The sequence below is a fragment of the Perissodus microlepis genome, chromosome 23 (genome assembly GCF_051167445.1).
Source record: "Perissodus microlepis isolate ML-2025 ecotype Zambia chromosome 23, ASM5116744v1, whole genome shotgun sequence".
In the NCBI taxonomy this organism is placed as follows: domain Eukaryota; kingdom Metazoa; phylum Chordata; class Actinopteri; order Cichliformes; family Cichlidae; genus Perissodus; species Perissodus microlepis.
The window spans coordinates 7,101,803-7,125,519 of NC_140482.1; the positions used below are offsets into that span (position 1 = coordinate 7,101,803).

The 23,717-nt window shown below is 42.7% G+C and overlaps 1 protein-coding gene across 1 annotated transcript; it reads right to left on the reverse strand.

Moving 5' to 3' along the window:
• Positions 1-15,093: 15,093 nt before the first annotated feature.
• On the reverse strand, positions 15,094-22,644 carry adamts1 (ADAM metallopeptidase with thrombospondin type 1 motif, 1). The gene is made up of 8 exons (XM_084921455.1): positions 21,083-22,644; positions 19,940-20,280; positions 19,707-19,839; positions 19,158-19,615; positions 18,877-19,063; positions 18,579-18,757; positions 18,175-18,350; positions 15,094-18,078 (listed from the first exon to the last, which is right to left on the reverse strand). Exons 1-8 carry the CDS (start codon positions 21,705-21,707, stop codon positions 17,331-17,333), a joined length of 2,847 nt encoding a protein of 948 aa, XP_084777581.1. The 5' UTR covers positions 21,708-22,644; the 3' UTR covers positions 15,094-17,330.
• Positions 22,645-23,717: the final 1,073 nt, after the last annotated feature.

The window sequence follows — 23,717 nt, forward strand, 5'->3', positions numbered from 1 at the left end:
ACAGAAAGTGGTTGTTAATATTAAATTACGATTTTTATCATTTAAAAACGTTTCACGCGAAAGTATTAATGAGCTCGAGAGGTCTTAAGAAAAATACATTTCAAAAAGAAATATATCTTATTTTTTCCATATGCATTGAGTGTACTGTCATATAAAAAAATTAAAGATTTCAGAATAAAGGCACAAAGCCTTTGAGTTTTGTTGTTGTTTTTGAGTGAAACAACATTATTAGGCCTATTTTCTGTCTTCATGATACAAGCTTTTTTTCTAGCTCTATAAGTAGTTACCAGATATCAATACCGATACCCATAGTTTTAACTTATAAATGCAGCTTACGTAGGGGAGAGCAGTGTGTCATGATTTATGAGATGATTATTTTCCATGATAATTAGTTACAACAATAAAACACAACTTTCAGCTTTTTTTTGTATTTCGAAACTTAGTTATTTGAAGAGCTGGAATTAAAATGCGCTTGTCCCTGAAGTACTTTGGGTCCGCTCTGTTATTTAAATGTGCTATAGGCTATAAATAAAAGATGGATGTTCCAACAAAAAATAATTATTTTAACACAATTCAGTGCGCTTCATACTGAACTGAGAGGATAGAAACAAAGTATTGATCCTATTACGCTAGTATCGATGCAATACTAGTACCAGCATTGGTATCAATACTATCAATGTTTGGATCATTTCACATGCCTCTAATAATTACTTTCATTTTCAGTTAATTCTGACTCCTGTCTAAGGCTAGCATCACCAAACCAGGAATAGCCATGCATTTTATTGAAAATATTGCCATAATTAACAACATTTTCTGCAATTTTCACTTTGCAAAGATGACCTGCTGAAGCTCAAACTGAGAAAGGTGACTTTGAACATGACAGGGTTGTTGGTATTTGCATGCTTGGTATGATATTTTAAAAAACTGCTGATCTGGTGGGATTTTCCCATGCAACCCTCTCTAGGGTTTACAGAGAATGGTCTAAAAGAGACCAATGAGTTCACTGCACTCACTGACCCCCACAGTCACCAAGTATCAACTCAATTGGGCACATTTGGGATTTGGAGACTGGAGATTTGATTCATGAACAATTAAGGCAGTTCTAAAGACAAAACATGGTCCAACCCTGTGCTAGTCATGTGCCACTAATAGAATGTAGGCCTATACTGTCAACCTACGCACTTTAAGACTTGTTTTGACTCTATAGCACGTATCCATACAAATCATCACTACTGAATTTTAGTAGTTTATGGTTCAAATGTCTGGTAACTATAGCAACTCAGGTGTTCACGCTGTGGTAAGAGTTGAGTAGGAATGAGATGTAGTTAGCAATATTGGTGTACAATGAATTTTACAGCCACTGGTGCTTTTACTTTGAAGGCACTGTCTGGGCTCCTGTTTTATCTTCGTTGTGACCGTCAGCCTGGCGCGGAGAGAGAAAAGTGCACGTGTTTCGACGTGCTCGCGCACACGCTTGTCCTCCACTCATCTCAGGCCGCAGCTTCTCGTGCTGCCGTCACATCACGACCTCTATTGAGATAAAAGAGGATAATGACCCACGGCGGCACGATACACCGCTTCACACCTGCCTGACAACACTCAGGGGATTTTTTTTTATTTTTTTTTACAGCAAGTGAAACAACACGAATCACACACGCTTAGATCAGTGTCAGGGACAGGGGAACACAAAAAGTTGCACAGCCCCTCAAACTCAGGGGTAGGGGGCGCATTATAGGTACAGAGAGCCATTAATTTTAAAACTGTATATACTGGATATTCTGTGTATTTATTATCTCACTCTTATTGCCTGTTCTTATTGTTCTTGCCTTCTATCTACCTCTGTTGTATGTTAATTGCCCCTTGGGGATAAATAAAGTCTTTCTGATTCTGATTCTGATTAAATCTGGTCTGTGTTTCAAGGCCTCTGCCTTCTGAGTATTGTATGCAGGAAAAATTATGACCATGACAGCAGAAACCATTATTTATTATTTATTTAAGGGATTATATATATCTGATCACATGGCAGAGTAAAGGCAGTATATATAGGGGAGGGGAGGGACATTATTGCACCTTTAGCCAAAAGGGTAAGTCCACCACCCCCATGCACCCCCCACTGTGCTTGGGAAATTTGGTCAGACACAACAGTTGTCCTTTTCTGCTGACTTCACCACAGAGAAAGAAGTGCAACATCAACTGCACGTCTCAGCTTTCTAACGAAATCCTGAACTCACCTTGATGTACTATGAATGGCCATTGGGGAGGCCTTTATCAGTAGAAAAAAAAATAAGTCCCAAATCAAGTTTTCAAGAGCTCCTCAGTGGGCCAGATTGGAGCGCTGGGCCAAATCTTGCATTTGACACCCCTGATCTAAAATGTGTACCAGTTTGAGGTGATGGTCTACTGTGCCGCCCTACACTTGAATACAATGGAGCTAAATGGCACTGGTTGTATGTGTTAAAAATACATATGAAAACCTCAGATCCAGTTTTCCTTTGCACCAAACTACGCACCATCCACATCACTCTGCAGCAGTGCGAAGAGACATGTGGCCAGATGCTAGCAGTGGCACGACAGGATGTGAACACTAATATACCCCCACCCTGAAGCATGCTTTTTTTTGGTTAGTGGATGTAGAGAGTAGAAATAAAATAGTTTCATATTATATATTCAAGACACTCCAGACATTTTTATAGCTGATATATTAAGTCACAAAAAAAAGGCGTGGATGGAAACATATCACTACATGCCAAAGAAAAAATGTGCAAACTCCAGTCCTGATTTCAGAAGTAATCTGTAACAATTTGACTTAAACTGTAGAGTTTATTGGTAAATGCATGAATTTATGTAGAGGACTATGAACATTTTCATATCTGTTCTTGCACACTCATATTGCACTTACTGCACGGGCCTACTGAAGTCCTCTTTTGGCCATAATGGGTTTAGATCCTCAAAATATGAATGCAGTTTCTTCTGCAGTTGGGAAAACTGGATCAAATTTGCCATAATTTAAACAAACTTTTACAAGCAACCAAGGGTGGCAAGAGGATGAAGGTAATTTAGTTCTCGGAAATGCCACCCACATCGAGCAGCGATGATTCATAATGCCTTCCAGATGTTTCTTTTAAGCTGTAATGATCTGACGGCAAGACATGTAAAAACAAGCAGGTAAAAAAAGAAGAAGAAGAGGAAGAAAGTAGGCATCGCTTTCATTTTAGACATTCACACTGAAGGTGACATCTCCCCCATAACTGTGTGATTTTCTATCAGCTGTAATTTGAGAGGGGGGGAAAAAAGCCAAAACATCACTGTGACCAGTTGTTTGGGCTGGTGACACATTATGCTATTATCAAGATTACAGAGACAGCCAATCTTCTTCTCAACCATCTATAATTAGGGGATAATCATTTCCTTTGTGCTGCACTGAAGCCGACAGGGCGGGAAATCATCTTCCTCAGGGCCAAACAGGAAGTGCCACATGTGCTCCAGCTTCTAGTTCAGGAGAGACGAGGTGGCAATCACACTTTTCATTGAGGCAAAAAAGACGTCAGTGGCTTCCTAAAAGTTATTTCCTGTCATACCGGACCGTACAGTAAGGACAGTGTATTTTCCACTTTCTGCACTGTAGCTCGACATGACTGCTTTTAAGCCGGATCTGAAGTAGCGCCTCGCTTTGATTAGACCAATTTTAGAGGAGGAAGTAAGGTAGGTGCTTGGCTTATTCAGAGTGACGTCAATGTACTCGGCACAACATTTGTTATATTACATCTAAGTATGAAATTGAACAGATATATATGGGAATAATAACATAATAATGTCAGACCCATCCTTACCTTACTCACAAACAAGGAGTTCTTTTCACTCGTGCACTGCAACTTACTTTTCCAATTTAGATAATTCACCTACTGGTGTGTGTGTGTGTGTGTGTGTGTGTGTGTGTGTGTGTGTGTGTGTGTGAGAGAGAGACAGAGAGAGAGAGAGAGAGAAATCCAACCAGGCGTAGGTGTTGCCAAAATGTTTTAACTATAAAATGCGCCTGCAACTCTAATCACTAAAGCTCATTTTTTCAAGACAGATACCGATACCGATATTTCATGATTTTTAAAATCCAATATATTAACCGGTATTTTTTTCTTTCTGACACATGAAACATAAAACAATTTCCCTAATGTTTGTTAAGTCTAGATATATGCGAGTCCTTACTAAGATAATATGGAAATGCAGTTTTAAATATAATCAGGTTGTGGATTACTCACTTGGATCAACTGGCTGGGAAGTTGCCAACACAATAGATGATGGATGAATTATCCAACATCAATACTCACAACATGGTTGAAGGGTATTTCTGCTGCTTCTCCTTTGCTTCTTAAACTTTCTTTTCATAATAAATGGCAGTTCTGATATATTGGCAAATAGCTAACATTGACTGATATAAGCTGGGCTCTACTAATAATGGATAACTCTGAGTCTTTACCAACCCCCTGTACAACTGTCATTTAGATGTGATGGTTACAGTTAGAAGCCACTGATTGTTTAGGTCACTAAGGGTCAAATAGATATAAAACACAGCAAAAATACTCTTTGTGTTCCACTTCCTTCTTTGACTTTAATAACAAAATGTATAAAAAACATTTTATTAAGTCAAATAATTATACAGGCTGTCCAAAATAAATAAAGTTTGGATATGGTTTAATTGGTTTAATTAATTTGAAATTAAGAGGTTGTCATGGCTGGAATGGCTGGTGTGTTTGAGGAGGGGACCCAAAAGCAGAACGCACGGGAGATAAAACTAAAGAACCGTTTATTTAGGCTGATAACTACCACAAAACAAAAACACAGGCGAACAGAGATGAGAAATTAAACAATAACCTGAACTGGCAGGTTAATGGCAATGCTGGAGAACACACCGCACCCACTCCATGACATAGTGGCCAGTCCCAGGAGCACGTACGGCGATAGACTGAGATTACCCAAATACACCGCTGAATGACACAGGAAATCATTCCTGCCTGTGGATATCTCGCTGTACAACTTTTCCATCTAAAGCACAAGTACACAATATTTAATAGTAACAATAGGTGCAATAGTTACACCCTCAATCCTAAAGCCCTATTTTTCACCTTTTTCGCCAAGGACTTATGGCGGTTTTGCTGCGCTTAAAAAAAAAAAAAAAAAAATGGAATCATTGCCAAGATTTGTGCTGTGTTTTGGTGGTGATTTAGTGCGAGAGATAGTGAACCAGAGACATGGAGCCAGGAAGAGAGGATGCTCTGCCTATTCCAAAATAAAAACCAGTTCATCAGCAATTCGGCTCCCAAATCTAAAATGTACATAAGAAATACACTATACATATAGTTTTAATTATAGAAGTTATAGTATATTATATATAAATGTACCTGTCCACTGGTTACTTACATAATCACGTGGATGCAGGCACCTCACAGCACAAGCATACTCCCAACCAATTATATGATCATGTTGTACATTGTTACATATAGTGTATATTTTTATTAATATAAAGCATTAGGTAGTTACAAACAAAAGGAGAACACCCCACGGCAGATGTTTAAACAAGGAAGGTTCATTAATCAAAATGATTTATTATAAAAATAGACATAATGGAACTTTTTCATCGCCCCCAAAAACATGTTCAAAGCCCCACACAGAGCTGTCACATGATATCAAAAAGAAGCTGTCAATTCAGCTCTGTAGAACGGCCAGTCGTAATAAAGCGGTAGATTCAAGCTGCTCTTCATATTTCTGCCTACCAGATGTCACCAAAGATGACGGTGTTGAAAAGCTTCGAGTAATGAACCGTTTCTCAATACGAGCTTCATTTTCCCATCACTACTGTTACATATGTTGTGTTTTGGGGAGGTCCTTTCTCAAGGCGCAAAAGGAGGGAGGAGGATATTTCATATAAGCACGCAAATTGTTTTACTAACATTTGATGACGTAGGTATGGATGCATGTGTAATTTGGAAACTGAAGTATAGCGGAGTGTAATAGGTAGATCGATAATCAACCGATTATCCCCCAAAAAACGGGGAAAACTACCTCAGCAAATAAACTTTGATGACCAGTAAATGACTTCCTTGTGATATTACAGATTGAGTGGAAGACATTAGTAGATGGCAAAATATCCAGTGGGCAGATATATACACGTATTTGGTGGAGCAACCCAGTGTATACACCAGAGAGAAATTTCAGGCACACAAGTCACTCAGTGCATACAACCATGTTGTCTGTGGTCATGTACAGAACGCCAACATAGACTGAGTTTTGTGTCTTCAAGGTAGAAGTGTGTCCAAGTCAAAGACAAGCTACACAGCTACACTGTAAAAAAGAATTCCATAGAAAAACAAAAAACTGTCCTGGTAATTTTCTGCCAGTACATTTTCAGTTTTTTATTATGGAAGTTGAAGGACTTTTCCGTAAATGATAAAACGGAAAATTCTGTAGATTAACAGTGTGGTAGGACTTGACTTAAGCGGTCAAAGAAGTGCAGGAGACTGATGCTGTCCAGTGTAGCAAGTGATTTATTCACCATTTTGTGACCCAAACAATATTTACAAAGAAATAAAAAAGAAACTCAACTCCAAATTAACTCAGTTCAAATAAACATAACTGAACTTAAATCAACAGAAATTAAGGTCAAACTGCACACAGCTACACTGACCTGAACCTTTCTCTTGAAACACCTGAGTTCTTCTGCTTAAATAGTCCACTTAATCGAACAATTTCTCCTCTGCACTATTCCATTCAGTAGGTAGGTAAGATGAACATGATTATATTCAAACCTCTACTACTCCTCTTTACTGGCAACATAAACTCTGTGGTGTAATCAATACATATTACAACAATAAATCTATTTCTTCATAAACCCTCTAAAATCAACTTTATTAAATTATAAGAGTTCTTCCCCTTCTGCACTTGGTCTCTTCCTGTGACCTCAGATGAACCCAGAAGCTATAAAGCAGGAAGTAAAACTACAGTAAAACATTTCCTCCTTTTGTTTCTGGAAGACAGGTAGGTAAGGTAAGTTCTAAACAATACAAATTAACAGTTGAAATAAAGAACATGTTAACTTAACAAACTTGTAGGGATTGATTTAAACCAAGATGTTATATTATATAATCTGTAAAAGTGCAAAACATAAACAAAGTGGCTCCAAAGTGTTTTCATTTTACCTGGTTAATGTGTGTGGCGGGGCGTGGTCTGCAGGGGAGGCGGACGCACCTGAGCGGCACCCGCAATCACGCCTCGCCGCCTTAACGTCTGTGCCATCTATGCTGTTGTGTTGCTGTTGGTATGTGTCAGGCTGTGAGCTGAAAAAGCTATAGCCGGCTGTATGCGTACAGCAACTGTGTGTGAAAAGTGGTTAAGCATGTTCATGCAAACATCGTCGGGTCTGCCGTGATATGTTTACAATGGGACTTCTGCTCCTGAGCCTCTGCGCACAGCGTCTGAAAATCGGGGCTGTACGAAGTCACTTTCATCTTTACGCAGGACTGTAAGCTGTCATCTGTGAGGCATGAGCGGTGTTTGTTTTAACATAGTTCACGGTGGAGAATAGCTGCTGACATAATGTGGATCCGAAGATCCATAATTGGCCTACCTGGGGTTGAAAGTCTCGATAAATGGCGTTTCGGCGGGTACACCGGCTTCTGCGAGTGTGACGCTTATTTTGAGTGATGAAAAATAATAAAACATAATTTTATTTTTATATTTCAATATCACAATAATCTTCCAATTTAGAACTACAAGTTAAAAAAGAACTAACATAAATCAAATACACTTCAGTTAAATAGCCTACTTCTAATTTATTTTCCCAAGCCACGCGGAGCTGCACTATACGGACTAAAGAGCCGCACGCAGCTCCGGAGCCACAGGTTGCCGACCCCTGGTTTAGACGCTCTCCAAGATTTCATCGATCGGTGCTTCCAGGACATAGTGATGAAGAAGGCCCAGAGTGCATCTTCCCCGGCCAAAATTGAGACACCGTCATCGAAAAGATGTCACCCGGCAGACTCCCCCGGCACAACATCGCCTGCCGGCAAAGACTTTGCAGACATCCTGGATTAAATCGACAAGCGACTGTCCAGTTTCGATGCAAGGCTGTCCCTGGTGGAGATTTTACACCAGGAATTTAAACCTCTGAGAGAATCCCTGGAGTTCATCCAGCAGCAGGTGGAAACACTTGCTGCTGAAAACGCCACGCTACAGGAGTCGGTCAAATCTCTCACCGAAAATGTGACCCAGCTAAACATAGAAAATAAAAACATAAAAGAGACCGTTATCGATCTACAAGCCCGTAGCATGAGTGATAACCTTGTGTTTTCTGGTATTAAAGAATCGAAACGCTGTTTACGTGTGGATGAAAGGTCCAAACGCATAGAAAAAAAGCTGCATTTTCAAAAATACCCGTGTAGGTGTGGACGTGGCGTAAAAGAGTTAGTAGTTTATTTTATTGCAGCCTGTAATTTATTGCAGTTTACTTTTATTTGTTTAATTGTTTACTAAATGTTTAAGGTGTGAAATAAACTGCATGGGAGTTTAAAACAAAATATGGGTGTGTGTGGTTGGAGGGGGTGGGGCGCGAAGATTGTTTTGTAAAACAAAGGCGGGCCCTAGCGAAAAAAGTTTGGGAACCACTGCTCTAGCAGATCGTTACATAGAGAAACCTTTTGAATACAAGCGCGCTCATCCACACAGGTGTGCACACTGGTGTTCACTGTTCATAGCCACAAACCACACCTTTCTTGGCTGCTACTTCAAAGCACATTGTGTGCTGTCGGTCCTGTGTGCTGCACAACAACATTCAATATTAGTATTTACTGTTATTTACACTTGGCTAGATTAATGCGATGGTGTTGTGTTTGTTACGCTGCTCTCTTTTTGTGCTTGTTTTCTCTTTTTGTTCTCTCAACAGGTGATCCGGGAGATTTTTTTTTGTGCCCTTTCTCACTCTCCCTCTTCCCCTCTGTTTCTCTTTTCCTTCATTTTTCTTTCTCCCTTTCCTATCCCCCAGCCATGTCTGTCCCGTCTGTAACAACTGAAAATAAAATAAAATGTATAATAATAACAACAAAGGTCGATCAAATGGACCGTTGGGTATCTTTGTTGGCCTTCAGACAACAATTCTGATGGCTAAAGAACCAAACGGTACAGGCGCAAAAAAAAAAAGAGCGGTGAGAATTCGCTGCACTGTTTGAATTTGTTTCTCCCAGACCCCACCTTTATGTGAAGCAGCTGGGCTGTTAAAAATCCACTTTATACCTTTTGGTTTTATGACTCTTTCTATTTTGTCATTGTCCAGTCGTTGAATGGCTTCCCTCAACTCCCTTTCAGCTGCCACAAAGTTTGTGACATTATCTGACCTCATGATGGTGACTTGACCTCTTCTGCAAATGAAACGTCGAATCGCATTGATACAGGAATCTGTGTCAAGACTGTCTGCAACTCCAATATGCACAGCTCGGAGAGTGAGGCAGGTAAACATGCCATCAAATCTTTTGACAGTACCCCGGCCCCGCTTGACATCAAATGGGCCAAAGTAGTCTACACCAATGTTCGTGAACGGTTTGTCTGGTAGAAGAAGGTCTTCAGGTAAGTCTGCCATCTTCTGCTCACCAACCTTTCCAGAAATCCTACGGCAAGTTTGACATTTGCTGATTATCTTTCTAACTGCCAAATTGGCTTGTGGAATCCAATATCTGCATCGCAGCTGCGCCAGCACATAATTGTGACCACAGTGACCAGTTCTTTGATGGATGTCCCTCAAGATGAGTTCAGAGATTTTGTTGGTTGTTTAGCATTTTCTGGCAAGCCCGATGTATTGAGTCTGCCACCAACTCTCAGCATCCCATCACGAAGATCTGGGTCTAATTTGAACAACTGACTGCCACAACTGAGATGTCCTCCTTTTTGTAGGGTGAAGCGAACAATTTCTGATTTGGCAGCCTCAAGTTCCTCCAAAGCAATTGCCTTTCTTTCCATTGCAGATTTAAATTTCTCCATGTGCACCTGCAACTTAAATTTTTGCTTTTCAGGATCATTTTCATTTTTCTGGATTATTTTTGAGAAATGTTTGCTTTCTTCTTTTAACATCCACAGCCCCTCCCTTTTCTTCATCATCCAGGCCACTGATCTTTTCAGTTTATTCCAGTCTGAATAGTAGTCAATCACACGGTTCATTGGTTCCATGCCTTCTTCAACTTTAAGTGTATATTAACACTTGCTGAAGTCTTGACTTCTGGATCATTTTGAAGGTTTTCCTTCTTTCTCACTGGCTGTTCTGGCCATTCATTTTCATCTAGAAGATAGTTCGGCCCGTGAATTCATGAACCTCCTTCCAACAGATCCTTTGCCATTAAGCCTCTGCTTGCTTGATCCGCAGGATTTTCTGCCGATGTCACATACTTCCATTGCGATGGCTTGGTTGCTTCTCAAATCAGCAAAACTCTATTTGGAACAAAGGTTTTGAAGCGAGATGTTTCACTGGCAACGTATCTAAGCACAGTTGTACTGTCTGCCAGAAGACTGACTGTTGCAGAGGAACATGAAGCTCTTGTCGCAGTAATCTGTCCATCCTCACTGAAATCACTGCTGCAGTCAGCTCAAGCATGGGGATTGTGATTTGCTTGAGTGGAGAAACTCTTGATTTCCCAATGAGAAAAGCGCAATGTCTCTTGCCTCGTCTATTTTCCATCAACAGCTTGATGGAGACAGTTCCATATGCATAATCTGAAGCATCGGAAAAATGGTGCAACTGCACAACAACAGTGTATCCAAACCTGTAGGCATTAGGCATCTACTCAAATGGAAGTTAGAGAGGAGTACAACGTCTTCTTGCCATTTTCTCCAAACTTTTGCATGCTTTTCGTTGATCTCTTTGTCCCAACCATGCTGCTCTTTACAGAGATCTTTCAACTAAAGTTTCGCAGGCAAGATGACTGGTGCTAAAAAGCCAAGAGGGTCATATATGGAATTAATGACTGACAAAATGCCTCTTCTGGTTATTGGCTTGTCTTGCAGCTTTATGGTGTAAGTGAAGGTATCTGTTTCTATGTCCCACTGTACACTGAGAGTTCTCTCAACTGGCAAAGTGTCATGCCTAAGATGCAGATCTTTCACTTCACTTGCTCTGTGTTCTTCAGGAATTGAGATCAACACTTTCCTACTGTTACTTGTCCACTTTGTTAATGTAAACCCTCCACGGGTACACAAAGCACGAAGATCACTGACTAATTTCACTGCAGCTTCTTCTGTAGCTACACCTTTCAGACAGTCATCTATGTAGAAGTTGCACAGTCTAAACAGCTTCTGGAGACGCTTCTTCCTTGTGATCTTCTGCCGTTCTTCTTAGCGCATATGAGGTGACACTTGGTGAGGAAGTAGCTCCAAAGAGATGCACCATCATCCTATATTCCTTCATGGGCTCATCCAGCTTGCCATCTGGCTACCAAAGAAAACGAAGAAGATCAGCATCTCGTTCTGGTACGTTGACTTGGTAAAACATTGATTCAATGTCTGCCATCAGCGCTACTGGTTCTTCATGGAATCTTAAAAGAACACCCACCAGCGTGTTAGTTAGATCTGGTCCCTGCAGTAACTCCTTGTTTAGAGACGTATCCTGGTATGAAGCCGTACAGTCAAACACGACTCGCAACTTTCTCTTCTTCGGGTGATACACCCCATGGTGTGGTATATAGAACACTCTGTTGTCATCATGGCTCAACTGGTGGTCTGGCACATGAACTGCATAGCCCTTGGTGATGATGTTTTCCACGAAAGCCTTGTACTCTTCAAAAAATTGAAGATTCTTCTTAAACTTCTTGAGCAAACATGCTATTCGCTGTTCTGCAACACAACAGTTGTTTGGCATTTGGATATTCTCATTCCTGAGCGGCAATCCAATGCTATAGTGTCCATTTTCGAAGGTCGTTGTCTTTTCTACTGATCTTAGAAACTGTTTTGTCTTCTTGTGACATTTCCTCTTTGTCATCATAATTACATTCTAAAAAATCTATATTGTACTGTTTGACTAGAAGCTTCTCAACTTCCACCAAGGAGATTCTGCTTACTGAGAAATGTGGTTCTTTGTCTTCTGTGCCGTTTAGTTCTTTTCTTATGGGTCCATTCACAACCCAACCAATGGTAGTCTTCACTGCATAAGGACCTCCATTTTGTCCATTAATGACACGCCATGGCTCCATTGCTTTTGCACAGTTAACTCATATAAGCAGCTCTACATTAGCCTCTATCTCTGGTAGCCTCACTTCATGTAGATACGACCATTTCTGAATGTCTGACTGTTTGGGTATGTTTCCACTACTCACAGGTATACTAGTGTGAGTAAACACCTTGGGTAAGTCAATGAACTTGGAATCTTCCAACCCACACACTTCCAGGTCTGATATAACAAAACTGTACATGAGTTTCTGTTCTCCTGGGTTTTCTTGACTCATGGTACTTAGGAGTATCTGTGTAGGCTTTCCTTTAACATTCAGTTTCCTTTGCAGATCTTCAGTGCAAAATGTTGCCGTGCTTCCCGGGTCTAAAAAGGCATATGTCTCTATGTATTTATCACTCATTTTAGATTTGATCTTAACTGGTACTATAGAGAGCACACATCCCTGTCTGGGTGCTTTAGTGAACATTCCTTACAATCCATTCTTCGTTTGCAGAACTTGCTGAGACGCCCAGAAACCAAACATCCAAAACAGAGTCCTTTTGACTTCCACAAGTCTACTTGTTCTTTGTGTGGTTGATTCTTAATCTTGCCACAAGAAACAAGAGTGTGAGGCTGCTGACAGTACAAACATGGCTTCTCAAAAGCACGCACTGTTTTCATTGAGTTTTCTGTTTTAATGTTTGTTTCTTGTGGTCTTTTGTTCTCAGTGGAATGTTGGTGGCAAAACTGCTTTCCCGAAACTCTCTTTGCTGGATACCTTTCCCTTTGGTCACTCTTTCCACTTGTCATTACACGGTTGTCTGGGATATTACCAAAGAGTGGATCCATAGCTATTTTAGCTTGGCGGTCTATGAAGTTCATCAAGTCAGCAAATCTTGCTCTTTTACCCCTTTTCTCTTGGAATTCAAATGCTTCAACACGCCAACGTTCTTGGGTTTTGTAGGGCAGCTTGGATATCACTGTACGTAGATTGGTAGGATTATCCATCTTTTCCAAAAAATCAACATCCTCCATGATGTTGCGACATCCAATCAAAAACATAGCATAAGCATTTAATGCTTTGCTGTCATCATTTTTCACTTGGGGCCATTTGAGTGCTTTCTAAATGAATGCATTTGCGATCCTTAGCTCATCTCCATAGTGCTTATGTAGCAACTGTTTGGCCTCACGATAACCTTTGCTAGGAGTCATGTGTACACAACTGTGAATTAGCTCCTGTGGTTCGCCAGCAGTGAATTGTTCCAAGAAATACAACTTATCTTGATTGTTATCAGTCTTTTGCTCTACTGCATGCTCGAAGGCTCTTATGAATGCTAGTGCATCACCTCTAAAAACAGGAATGTCCTTTGTTGGCAACTGAGCCAGCTGCTGCTGTTTCACAAGTAACTCAGTGATAATATCAGCTTGTTGTGGGAGCATCATGCCAACCCTTTCCTTTTTAACTCCTCGACCTTGAGATCTTTGTATTGATACATAACTTCTCAGACAATCTTCAGATCTTTCATATTCTTTAAGGACCTTTAACTTTGCTTGGCTTTCAGCTAATGCAGTCTCCAGCTCTAACTCTTCCTTTTCAGCTTTGACTCTTGCTGTTTCAAGCTCAAGATGTTGCCTAATCCTGGCCAACTCAAACTCAAGTTGTTGCTTTTTCTTCAACGCTGCGGCACGTTCCAGCATGGCTGCGTGTCCTGCTTCCTGTTTAGCACGAGTGGAGGAAACTCTACTAATTTGGTAGTAATGTGGGTCTCAAGATGGCTCACTTGAGACCCACATGAGCTATGATCTGCATCATTTCTATCTCCAACCTGTGATGCACTGTCATTTGGTTTCACAGCTTCCTGTAATTCATCTGTGGTGTGCTCCTGCTGCACAGCTTCATTTGGCATCATATGTTTATGATCATCTGCGATCCACTTCTTTGTTGTTTTCAGAAACTCTCTTATTGATGCCATTTTGGGATCAAACCAACTGTCCTGGTCACATATGTGAAGCAATGCTGTGAAGCACTGGCAATGCAAGATCCCATGATGTTGAGACTAACATAAGAAAAGAAAGAAAAATACAAGTTTCGTTGGAACAACTGCACCAGCAGACAAAATAAGGTTTCTGAAATGTAGGGAAACTGTGATATCCACTGAAAACATTCTTTAAAACTAATTGGAGACTTTAAATGAGCTAGTTTTAAAATCATAATGGCTCTTTAATTGATCAAGTTATTTTTGAAAACCCTTGGAGCAGTCGTGAAATGGCCGCCACTCACTGAGCCTGGTTCTGCCAGAGGTTTCTTCCTCCCCACTGTGGCCTAGTGCTTGGCTCAAAGGGGTTTGTCTGTTGGGGTTTACTTTTTAATACTGTAAGGTTGTTACCTTACCTTACAGAATGAAACACATTGAGAAAGCCATCATTTCATTCTATTTGGCATTATACAGATTGAAGTGAATTGAACTTACAACATAACTAATTCAGCACATCAATTTAAAAAAAGTACATTTTACACGCTGATTTCTGTTAGTTTTCATTGTCTGTGACTTTAAAATACATGTTATTTGTTATTCAGTTAAAACTATGAGTAGAAATCGCAGAGAAAATTATATCATGTCATGTGACCTGTTCTCTAATGTGTGCCTTTTTCTTGTTTTGTATATATTTATCCTGTTTGTTATTTATTCCTGCTGTCTTACTATTAAAATGTCATTCCTGCAGTGGTGTGGAATTCACTTTTTCCTATAATTATTTTAAGCTTCTCTGGCATTGATTTTAATTTTTCAGAGAAAAAATATTTCACCCTGTTTTTTAGAAGCTTGGGGAGCAACTGTGATTATATAATTTCCTCACAGAATAATAAAGTACTCGGATTCTGATAATAATGAGCATATAAAAAGGTTTTGTGAGCAGCTCAAACAACAGATTTGGGCAGATAACAGCTAATGAACTGATTGTTTTGCAGTCTTCAGTCCAGTTACACCATTATTTAAAGGGGCCAGTTCACCCAAATGACTAAAGCCCTTCCCTCTTTCCTTTTGCAACCCAAACGTTTCTGAGACACAGACCTCTGTATGGTTAGTTATGGAATATAGTGGTTTATGGACTGCAGTCATAGTGGAGGAGAAAAAATTGATGTAGTCCCATCTAGTGGATGAACTCTGAATCACACACAAAGACACAAAAATCACATTTTGCCCAAGTCGTCAAACTCCATTTTGCTGTTTGCCAACCATCAATAAATAATAAAGAAGAAGTTGTCAAACTGCGCCCCCAGAGCTCAGTGGAACCATAGGCTGTATGTAACAGATGAATGTAGCAACATCGGCTCGGTGAAGTCTCATTTTAAACTTAGATATTTTTTAAGGTGCATGTGTGTATTGGAGTGCATCAGCTGACCCTAATAGACTGGATTAGCGAGGTAACATGCTTTCACTGACCACAACTGTCGCACAGATGTCTTGGACTTTCCCACACTGAGGAATGTTGTTTGTCATACAAAATGCATTAAAAATGCTCATAGGGCCACAGACACCATAAACACAATTAAGAGGTCCTGTCAAATTAGTGGAGATGGAGCCTAGCAAACAGCTGGCAGCTACAGCCTGCTTTTATAATTTGTTATAGCCTGATTTTAAGACCAATACTGATACCAACCAATATTTATTGATTTAAGCAGTTGATATATATTAGCTGACATTTTTTCTTTCAGACATACGAAACATAGAGGAATTTCCCTAACATTTGTTAAGTTTAGTTATTTTAGAGTCCTTATTGAGATAATACGGCTACGCAGTTTAAAAATAATGTAGTTGTGGATTACTTGCTTATGCTGTGCCTGACTCTACTTGTATGAGCTGGTTGGGAAGTTGCCAGCACAAAAGTCGATTGTCAGATTAAAACAATATCAACACGTACAAAATGGCTAAAGGTTGTTTCTTTTGTTTATTCTTTACTCCATCATAAATTCCAGTACTGAGATCTCAGCAAATAGCTAATATCGGCTGATAAACGTTGGGCTCTGCTAATAATGCATAACTGTGAGTCAGACAAACAACTCGGGACACATAAATTGCACAAGTTAATGCGATGTTTTATTCATGAACCTAGGACCATTTATATATATAAAACACTGTATAAATACTCTATATATTCTACTTCCTTCTTTGACCTCAATAACAAATAAAAAATAATATATTTTTAAAAAGCCACATGGTTATATTTAACAGGCTGTACAAAAATAAATAAAGTTTGGATATTCTATACAAAAGGAAAAAAAACAAAACATGGTGTCTTCACAGAAGGCAGGAGAGACTTACTTATGAAGTAGTAGTAGGAGACACGTCCCTCTTTAGGCCTCCACGCACACACATGTTCACACACACACACACACACACCTCTTTGGTCTTTGAGGACTTCCCTCTTGGAAGGCTGTGTAGACGAGGGCAAGATATGGCTAAAAAACACTATACTGAGGCATTCAGAGAAACTGGGTGTTACAATGTGCCGCTGGCTAAAACAAAAGAATAGAAAAGAAGATGAAGTGCTTCAGGTTTATGATAAATAAATGCAGACTGAAGTTTGGACATGACTATGAGCCATCTTATTTTCCATACCTGATGGGGTGAGCAGTTAGATTATGAGCTATTCTCTTCCTTTTGTCTCTTTATATACTGTGCGATTAAGCTCCTCCCCCCATTCCAACCATTATTTATCTGTCCAGCCCAGCTTGGACAAACATTATATACATGCATTAAAATTATGACACACGCATACTGTCTGACACACACACAAACACACACACAGGTGTGACATTGGCATGATAAGCAGCATCCTCTTTTAGGGAAATCAGGAATGTCCATGCGTTCTTCCCCTCAATGGGACGCAAATGAAATGTGCCACTGCTTTACAAGGAGGAAAGACAGGCAGCAAGCTATGTTCAGTCCTACTGTTCAACATTTAACCCCCGGATTGATGGAGGGAATGGCTAAATATTGATAGTTACAGTGACAATTGTGGACACACTGAATTCTGCAGCACTCTCACTCTGGATGTAAACATTCATTAGCCTCTGTGGGCAGAAAAGATCAGAGTTTTTAATCTGCTGTCTTTCTGAGTGCTGGTGTAACAGAAGGTTAGATTGCATATGCAGTCCTCAGCAGGCACTCTGATCGCACAGCTCCAGCAGGGGTCGCGGACGGTCTTTGGGGTCACAGCTGTCGTTGGTTAGCGTGCGCCCGTTGTGGTCGATGCAGCGCAGCGCACGTTTACGAAAACCTCGGCCGCAGGTCTTAGAGCACGGTGACCATTCTCCAAGGAGCCAGGAGGGGCAGGAATGGAGGGCGCAGGACCGTGAGGCCAAAGGGCGAAGCTCCTCTGGGCAGTCTCCAGAGGGATGTCCCTGGGAGTCCAGGCACACGACCGCTCTCTGTTGCACACCTTCTCCGCAGGTCTGGGAACAGGGACCCCACTCCCTCAGAGTCCACTCGGCTCCTCCCACCTCTTGGATGGCATTGATAGACTTCCGACGGCCTCCAATGTTGTTGTTGTTGGAGGATGAAGCAGCATGATTGGGACGAGGGGCAAAGTAGCTGTATTTAACCCTGGGCCTCGGGGATTCCCCTACGGAAAGCACCTGGATTGTGAGGGCCTCAGGGAGCGGGGCGAAGCTCCTGATGCGCTCCAGAGTGGCTGAGGAGCCGCTGTAGCGCAAGAGTGCCCCTGGGAGGGGAATGTCCGTCTCCATGGTCATCAGCTTGTAATCACCATTAAGTAAATAGGTTCCATCCTGGCGCCGCACTGCCAAGTAGCTGTTATCGTGACGACTACTGGCTGGAGCACGCTGCTTGATGTCGAGGTGTGTGGCACCAGCAGGGATAGTTACAACATCCTGGTAACCAGGCCTGAAACAGACACAGATGGAGGATAAATTTAGCAACATATATATTAAAAAAGAATCTGATACAAGAGTGATGAATATTTTAAGGTCAGATGTCTACCTGGCACGCTCCATAGAGCCTGACACCTTCTTGCAGGTCGAACCATCTCCGCCACACACGCCACACTTATCGAAGCGCCGGTTGGAGCCGATGATACGATCACATCCAGCCTTCACACACTGACCCTGGACGCAGACTGAGGTGGAATCAGGGCTGCATGGTGTGCCGTCAGCCACCTGGGGTCAGCAGAGAAGCACAAATGGGACATTAAAGTTTTGCTTTGTAAGATTCAAAAGGTAAAAGGTGACTTTTCCATGCTGAGACTGAAACCCAGAGGGGGGGGGGGGGGAGTGCAATGACTAATCCTTTCACTTGGATGTCTGCATGACTTAGAGGACTGTTGAAGGTAATAACAAACTTGTGCACTATAAATATTGTTTTTTGTAGCCTTTAGAAACTCTCACCTTAGACTTGAGGACAAAGAAGTATCCGGTCCCCTTGGCCCTGCACACCAGCTTGCAGCGGTCTTTAGGTGAAACTCCAGCGTACTTGGGGACCCACTCGACGCCCTCGCCTGAACCCAGTGACACTTGAGCTGACATGTCATTGTGGGCCAAGCACTGCTCCTCACGGAAAGACAGGCCTGACAAAGAGACAAGGATAAGTCAGCTTTAGTGCTAGTGTATAACCGCAGGCCAGCATTCACACCCAGGTAACGAGTGGGAAGTGAATTATTTCTATTTAATCGACAAAATTTCTTACCATTGGTGTCTGGGCACACTTCTGTGTTGCATGAGCGGTACTGGATCCTCTTTCCCTCGCAGTATTTTCCCCCATTCTTAGGCACAGGGTTATCACAGGCACGGAAGGAATACTGCACTCCTCCACCACAGGTCCGAGAGCAGTCGCCCCAGGGACCCCAGGGACCCCATCCACCATTAACAGGAGTCTGAAATCAGGGCAATTTAAAAATTATAGCTTGATTGGTCCAGCAGACTAACAGCATGTAGAAAAAAAGTGCTTAAATCAGGTCTGGGTCATACCTGTTGTTTAGCAGCCTGGCTCTTAGTGAGACAGTGCCCAGCCAAGCAGTAGCTGTCATGCCCGCAGGGTGTCCCATCAGCCCATGGGAAGTTCTTGGTTTGGCACACGAGCAAACCATTGGATGTAGTCACAGTGCACCACAGAGCTGCACAAGTGGTGCTCAGGTCAGGGCAGTGCTGGGAGTCTTCACCAAAGGTCAGGCGACACTGATGGTCAGCATCATAGACTGCCCCGGGCAGGGGCTGGGGCAGTGGCTGGGGCTTAACAGGCTTATCCAGCAGACACTGACCATGGCCATTGTCCAGGAAGGTGGTGACCATTAGGGCGGAGCAAGGAGACCAAGGCTGCTGCTGGTCCAGGTTAGACAGGGTGGAGGCCATCATGTGGGAACCCCAGTGGGCACCGTTGATGCCAGAACACAGCTGGGCATCATCATGAGGCATGTTAAACACGTGGCCTGAAGGAGGAGATGAAATAAGTTATTTAATAAGTGATGCATGTGATTAAAAAGATTTTACATCATGGCCAAACTTTTTTTTTTTACTTACCCAGTTCGTGTGCCACTGTAAATGCTGCTTGGAGTCCATCATCCTCAATAATCGAGCAGCTCCTGTCCGGGTCACACACCGTGCCAACATCCGCCATGCCCAAAGTGTCACACGAGTGGGCACCGCAAAGGTCCTAACAAAGCAGAAAGTGGAGAGCAAGATCGTGAATACTCCCCATTTCTCTACACCTGTTCTATTATATGCTCTACCATAAAACAAACACTTTGACTTACCGTCCTGGTGAAGAGCACGGCCGTGTCGTAGTGCTCCGGGTGGCGGTCGCTTGGAGGATTGTGCTGTCGCTGCCACTTGCAGAAGTTGCGGAGAGTCATGGCAGCGTTGGATGACACCTGAGGACCTCGCTCCTCCTCGTACACCACCAGCAGCTTCACCACCGCCAGGCTGATTGAGTTGTGGATGCTAGGGTGGCGGTAAAGGCGGGACGCCACTGCCATGATGGTCAGGAGGTAAGGTTTGAGCCCTGTGCCGTGGAACTCGGCCATAGACTGGTCAGCCACCAGCATGATCTCCAGATAACGAGGGGTGGAAACAAAACGCCTGGCCCTGTGGTGAGCTGAGAGCAGAGGTTTTATGAGCATTTATTCTGTTAGTCCTACGTTTGCTGCTGAGTTCTGCAGTGTGCAAGTTGCCCCAGATAAACTGAATGACTTCAATTATAAGAAATGCTAGAGGGCAGTTAGTGTCCTAAATAGCAGCTACAGAGACCCGTTATTTTTTTTTTCTTCTCAGAGGGATAGAGGCTCCCAGGAGAGCTCCGGATGTGCCTGGAGCAGCCTGGCTGCCATGACTCAGCGTCACACCACCAACAGCTCCTCCTCCTCGGGGTCCACGCATTCTTAAACTGACCTTCTCTGGTGGAAAATTATGCCAGAGAGAGAAAGAGCGAAGGGAGAAAATCCTTTCTGGGGGTGGGGTGGGGGGAAGAGTATCTGCCGGTGAGAGTTGTACCAGGAGGCGAGTTTACACGCCTCAGCGCTACCGGGCTCTGACTGGCCCCAACCCCCTTCACCCACACTCCTCCTCTTCTTTCCTCTTAAAGTAGTTTAACCCCCCCACACACACACACTCACCACCCCCACCTTTCCTCCCCTCCCTTCCTCACTGGCAGTGCGCTGACAGAGCTGTCAAAAGGTAGTCGAGTGCATCGCGCACGCTGTGCAACCCTGACACATTAACTTTTGCTACACTTACACGTTTAACATAAAATCTAATCTTTGCTGAATACTTTTCGTTTTTTAAAATACATAAATAACCTTGTTGGGTTTTCTTTGCTTCTTTTATGTTGCTGCTCTCCGCATTTCAGCTAAGTCCGTCATAAAAATGAGTAACAGCGTGTAAAATGCGCACAGCATTACCTGTCTGGTCTGCGTTAGGGGCTCCGTGACTGGCCGCTTTTCCCAGATTCTTTGGCACCCTCTCCTCATCCTCGTTGACCCCGCACTTGGAGGTGCTCTCCTCAGCCGAAGCTGCCCGGCCTCTCCGGCGAATCGTATGCACATCCTCGTCAGTGCCCAAGAAATCAGTGGAGTTAAGGGGCTGAATAAAGTACTCTTCGCCCTTGAAGTAGAATCCGCCCCTGAGTCCATGGCACAGGTTGAGCGCAGCGGCGGAGCGCTCATCCCCGTTCACCGTGCCCGAGTAGAAGCAACCCGGCTCGGCTCCGCTATTGGGTTTCGGTGTCGGTTCAGACACGGGAGTCCCCACGATGTGGAAGACAAAACCTGGCGCCAAAAAGGTCTGGTCAGGCTCTAGACGCAAAACCAGCTCCATGCCAAATACGTCCAACCGGTACACCCTCATTTCCGCCTCCTTCTCGCTCTCCTCCGCGGAAAGAGTCCGCCACGGTTCGGTTTCGCTCTCCGACCGGGCCGTCGGGTCTAACCTGACCGGCACAACGGTGCCCTGCTCCCAAGCACCGTGCGCTGCGCCGACGCACAGAGCGGCAATTAAACTGATGGAAATGCGTAAAAACGACATCATGGAACTGTGGAATCCGACAAGTGGAAAGATAAACTGAGAGTTAAGTCTTTACAATGAAGAAGTAAATCCTTTAAAAATCCACCATGAACTAAAAAAAAGGTCTTTGAACTCACAAAACCCACAAACCCAATATTACGCACACGTATATAAATCTAAACAAATAACTAAGAAAAAATCAAATCCAGTGCAAAACTCATTTAAAAGTTATGTGCAGATTTGAACTGTTGCAAAGAAGTCCGTTCATTAAACGACAATAAGTGTTGCGGCAGTAAAATCCAACAGGTCGCCTCTATCTCTCTATCTCTTTCTCCAAAACTGAGATGTCTCCGTGTCTAAATCTAGCTGTCAGGTCAGAGGCAAGTCTTTGCTCTGCAGGACCGTCTGGTCTGTTCTGCCTTCTGTCAGAACTGAGCCGGTCCCTCCTATTTATCCCCATATCCCGGGACCACCCCTTTCCTGAGGGCCCTTTGATCTGAGTGGGGCCGAATCCCGTGCGCAACGAAAACGCACCAGCGACCTGGAGCGTTGCCATGATAATCAATCATTGTGGAGGAGAGAGAGGGAGCTCTTGGCAGAGGAACTTTTCTTCTTTGGTCCGTGCTTATCTGTCACAACAGTTACTCTTAAAGCCCCTCACGGTATCATTGCTGTATGTGGGTTATATTAGCATTCACCTTATAATATAGACTTTCGAAGAATTTCACTGGAAACGTCTTAAGGCCCCTTTTAGTGTATACCTGATAAAGCTTTGTTATAGAAGCGGTGTTCTACTTTCTCAGAGCTGTATAACGTTCATTAGACGTTAATCCGTTTCCAGCATGGCGAAGGCATGTAGTGGCTGATGTGGAGCAGTATTGTAAGTGTCACTGCAGCTGAAGAAGGGAAGCTGGGGAATGGGAACAATATCGTGCTGGCCTGGGCTCCAGAAGCCGTACTCACCTTTTCTGTGCCAAGCCGGCTGTGGTGCGCCGTGGCCAGGTTCCACCGCTCTGCTCCCCGGGGAGAGGGAGCAGAGAGGGGCCGCCGAGGTCTTAAGGTGGAGCGGTTCCTCCACTGGGCTGTTTCTGCACTACAGCCACGGCAGGCACAGCCCCAGCCCTCGGGCTCCTTCCCCCGCCCGTACCGACTGCTGATCTCCTCTTAGACACAGGAAGAGTTTACGCTGGAGTTTCATTAAAAAGTAACTGGCAAAGCAAGGTTCCTGTTATCTACAGTGCTTGCAAGACACGTCAGAAATGAATGAAAATACCCCGCATACATTTTTTTTTAAAGAAATCATCAAAATAATTGTGCAGTTTTTAAAGGCAAACATACTGATATTACCCTTAAATGTTTTAAGGTTAGAGCAATGTTACGACTTTAAAGACACGTGTGAAATTATTGAATTAATTGTTTTGGACCAAGTTTGATAGCTCCTACATTGCTTATTCTCTCTCTTTATCTATTTTTGTGTTTGTTTTTACTATTGACTTATAGAAGCAAACATCAGTGATGAGTGTGAATGGACAGATTGTGGAATTCCACCTTAAAAGCAACAGGTTCGAAAAAAAGAATAACTGTAACTTCGGCTACTTCCAGTAGATGGCAGGCAATTGTTCAGGAATGTCTCCAGGCAGTTGGATAAATTTTCCACGACCCCATAGAGCAACCATAAGCGTGGCCGATAGGTGGTGCTCTTGCATCAGAAATGGGGTGAGCTGCCGAACGCGGGGGGGCAGCCTTCCCACATAAACCAATATGAAAGTACTGCGTAGAGAACGGTGTCTGTGCTTTAGGGTGCTGATTATGCAACGCAGAAAGTTTATGAGATGATAAATGTTCAATAGAAACGGGAGATAAATGATTTCACCTTTTTCCTTTCTGCAAAGGAAAAACGTGAGGTGTGAAACTTTTCACCTGAGACAGCATTAACTGGTGATCCAGATGGGCATTTGCCCACTTAAGCCAGATGCAGTGTAGGAAAGTTAACAGTGTAGCTTGAAATGATGTCAGAAGTGAATAAATAAACAA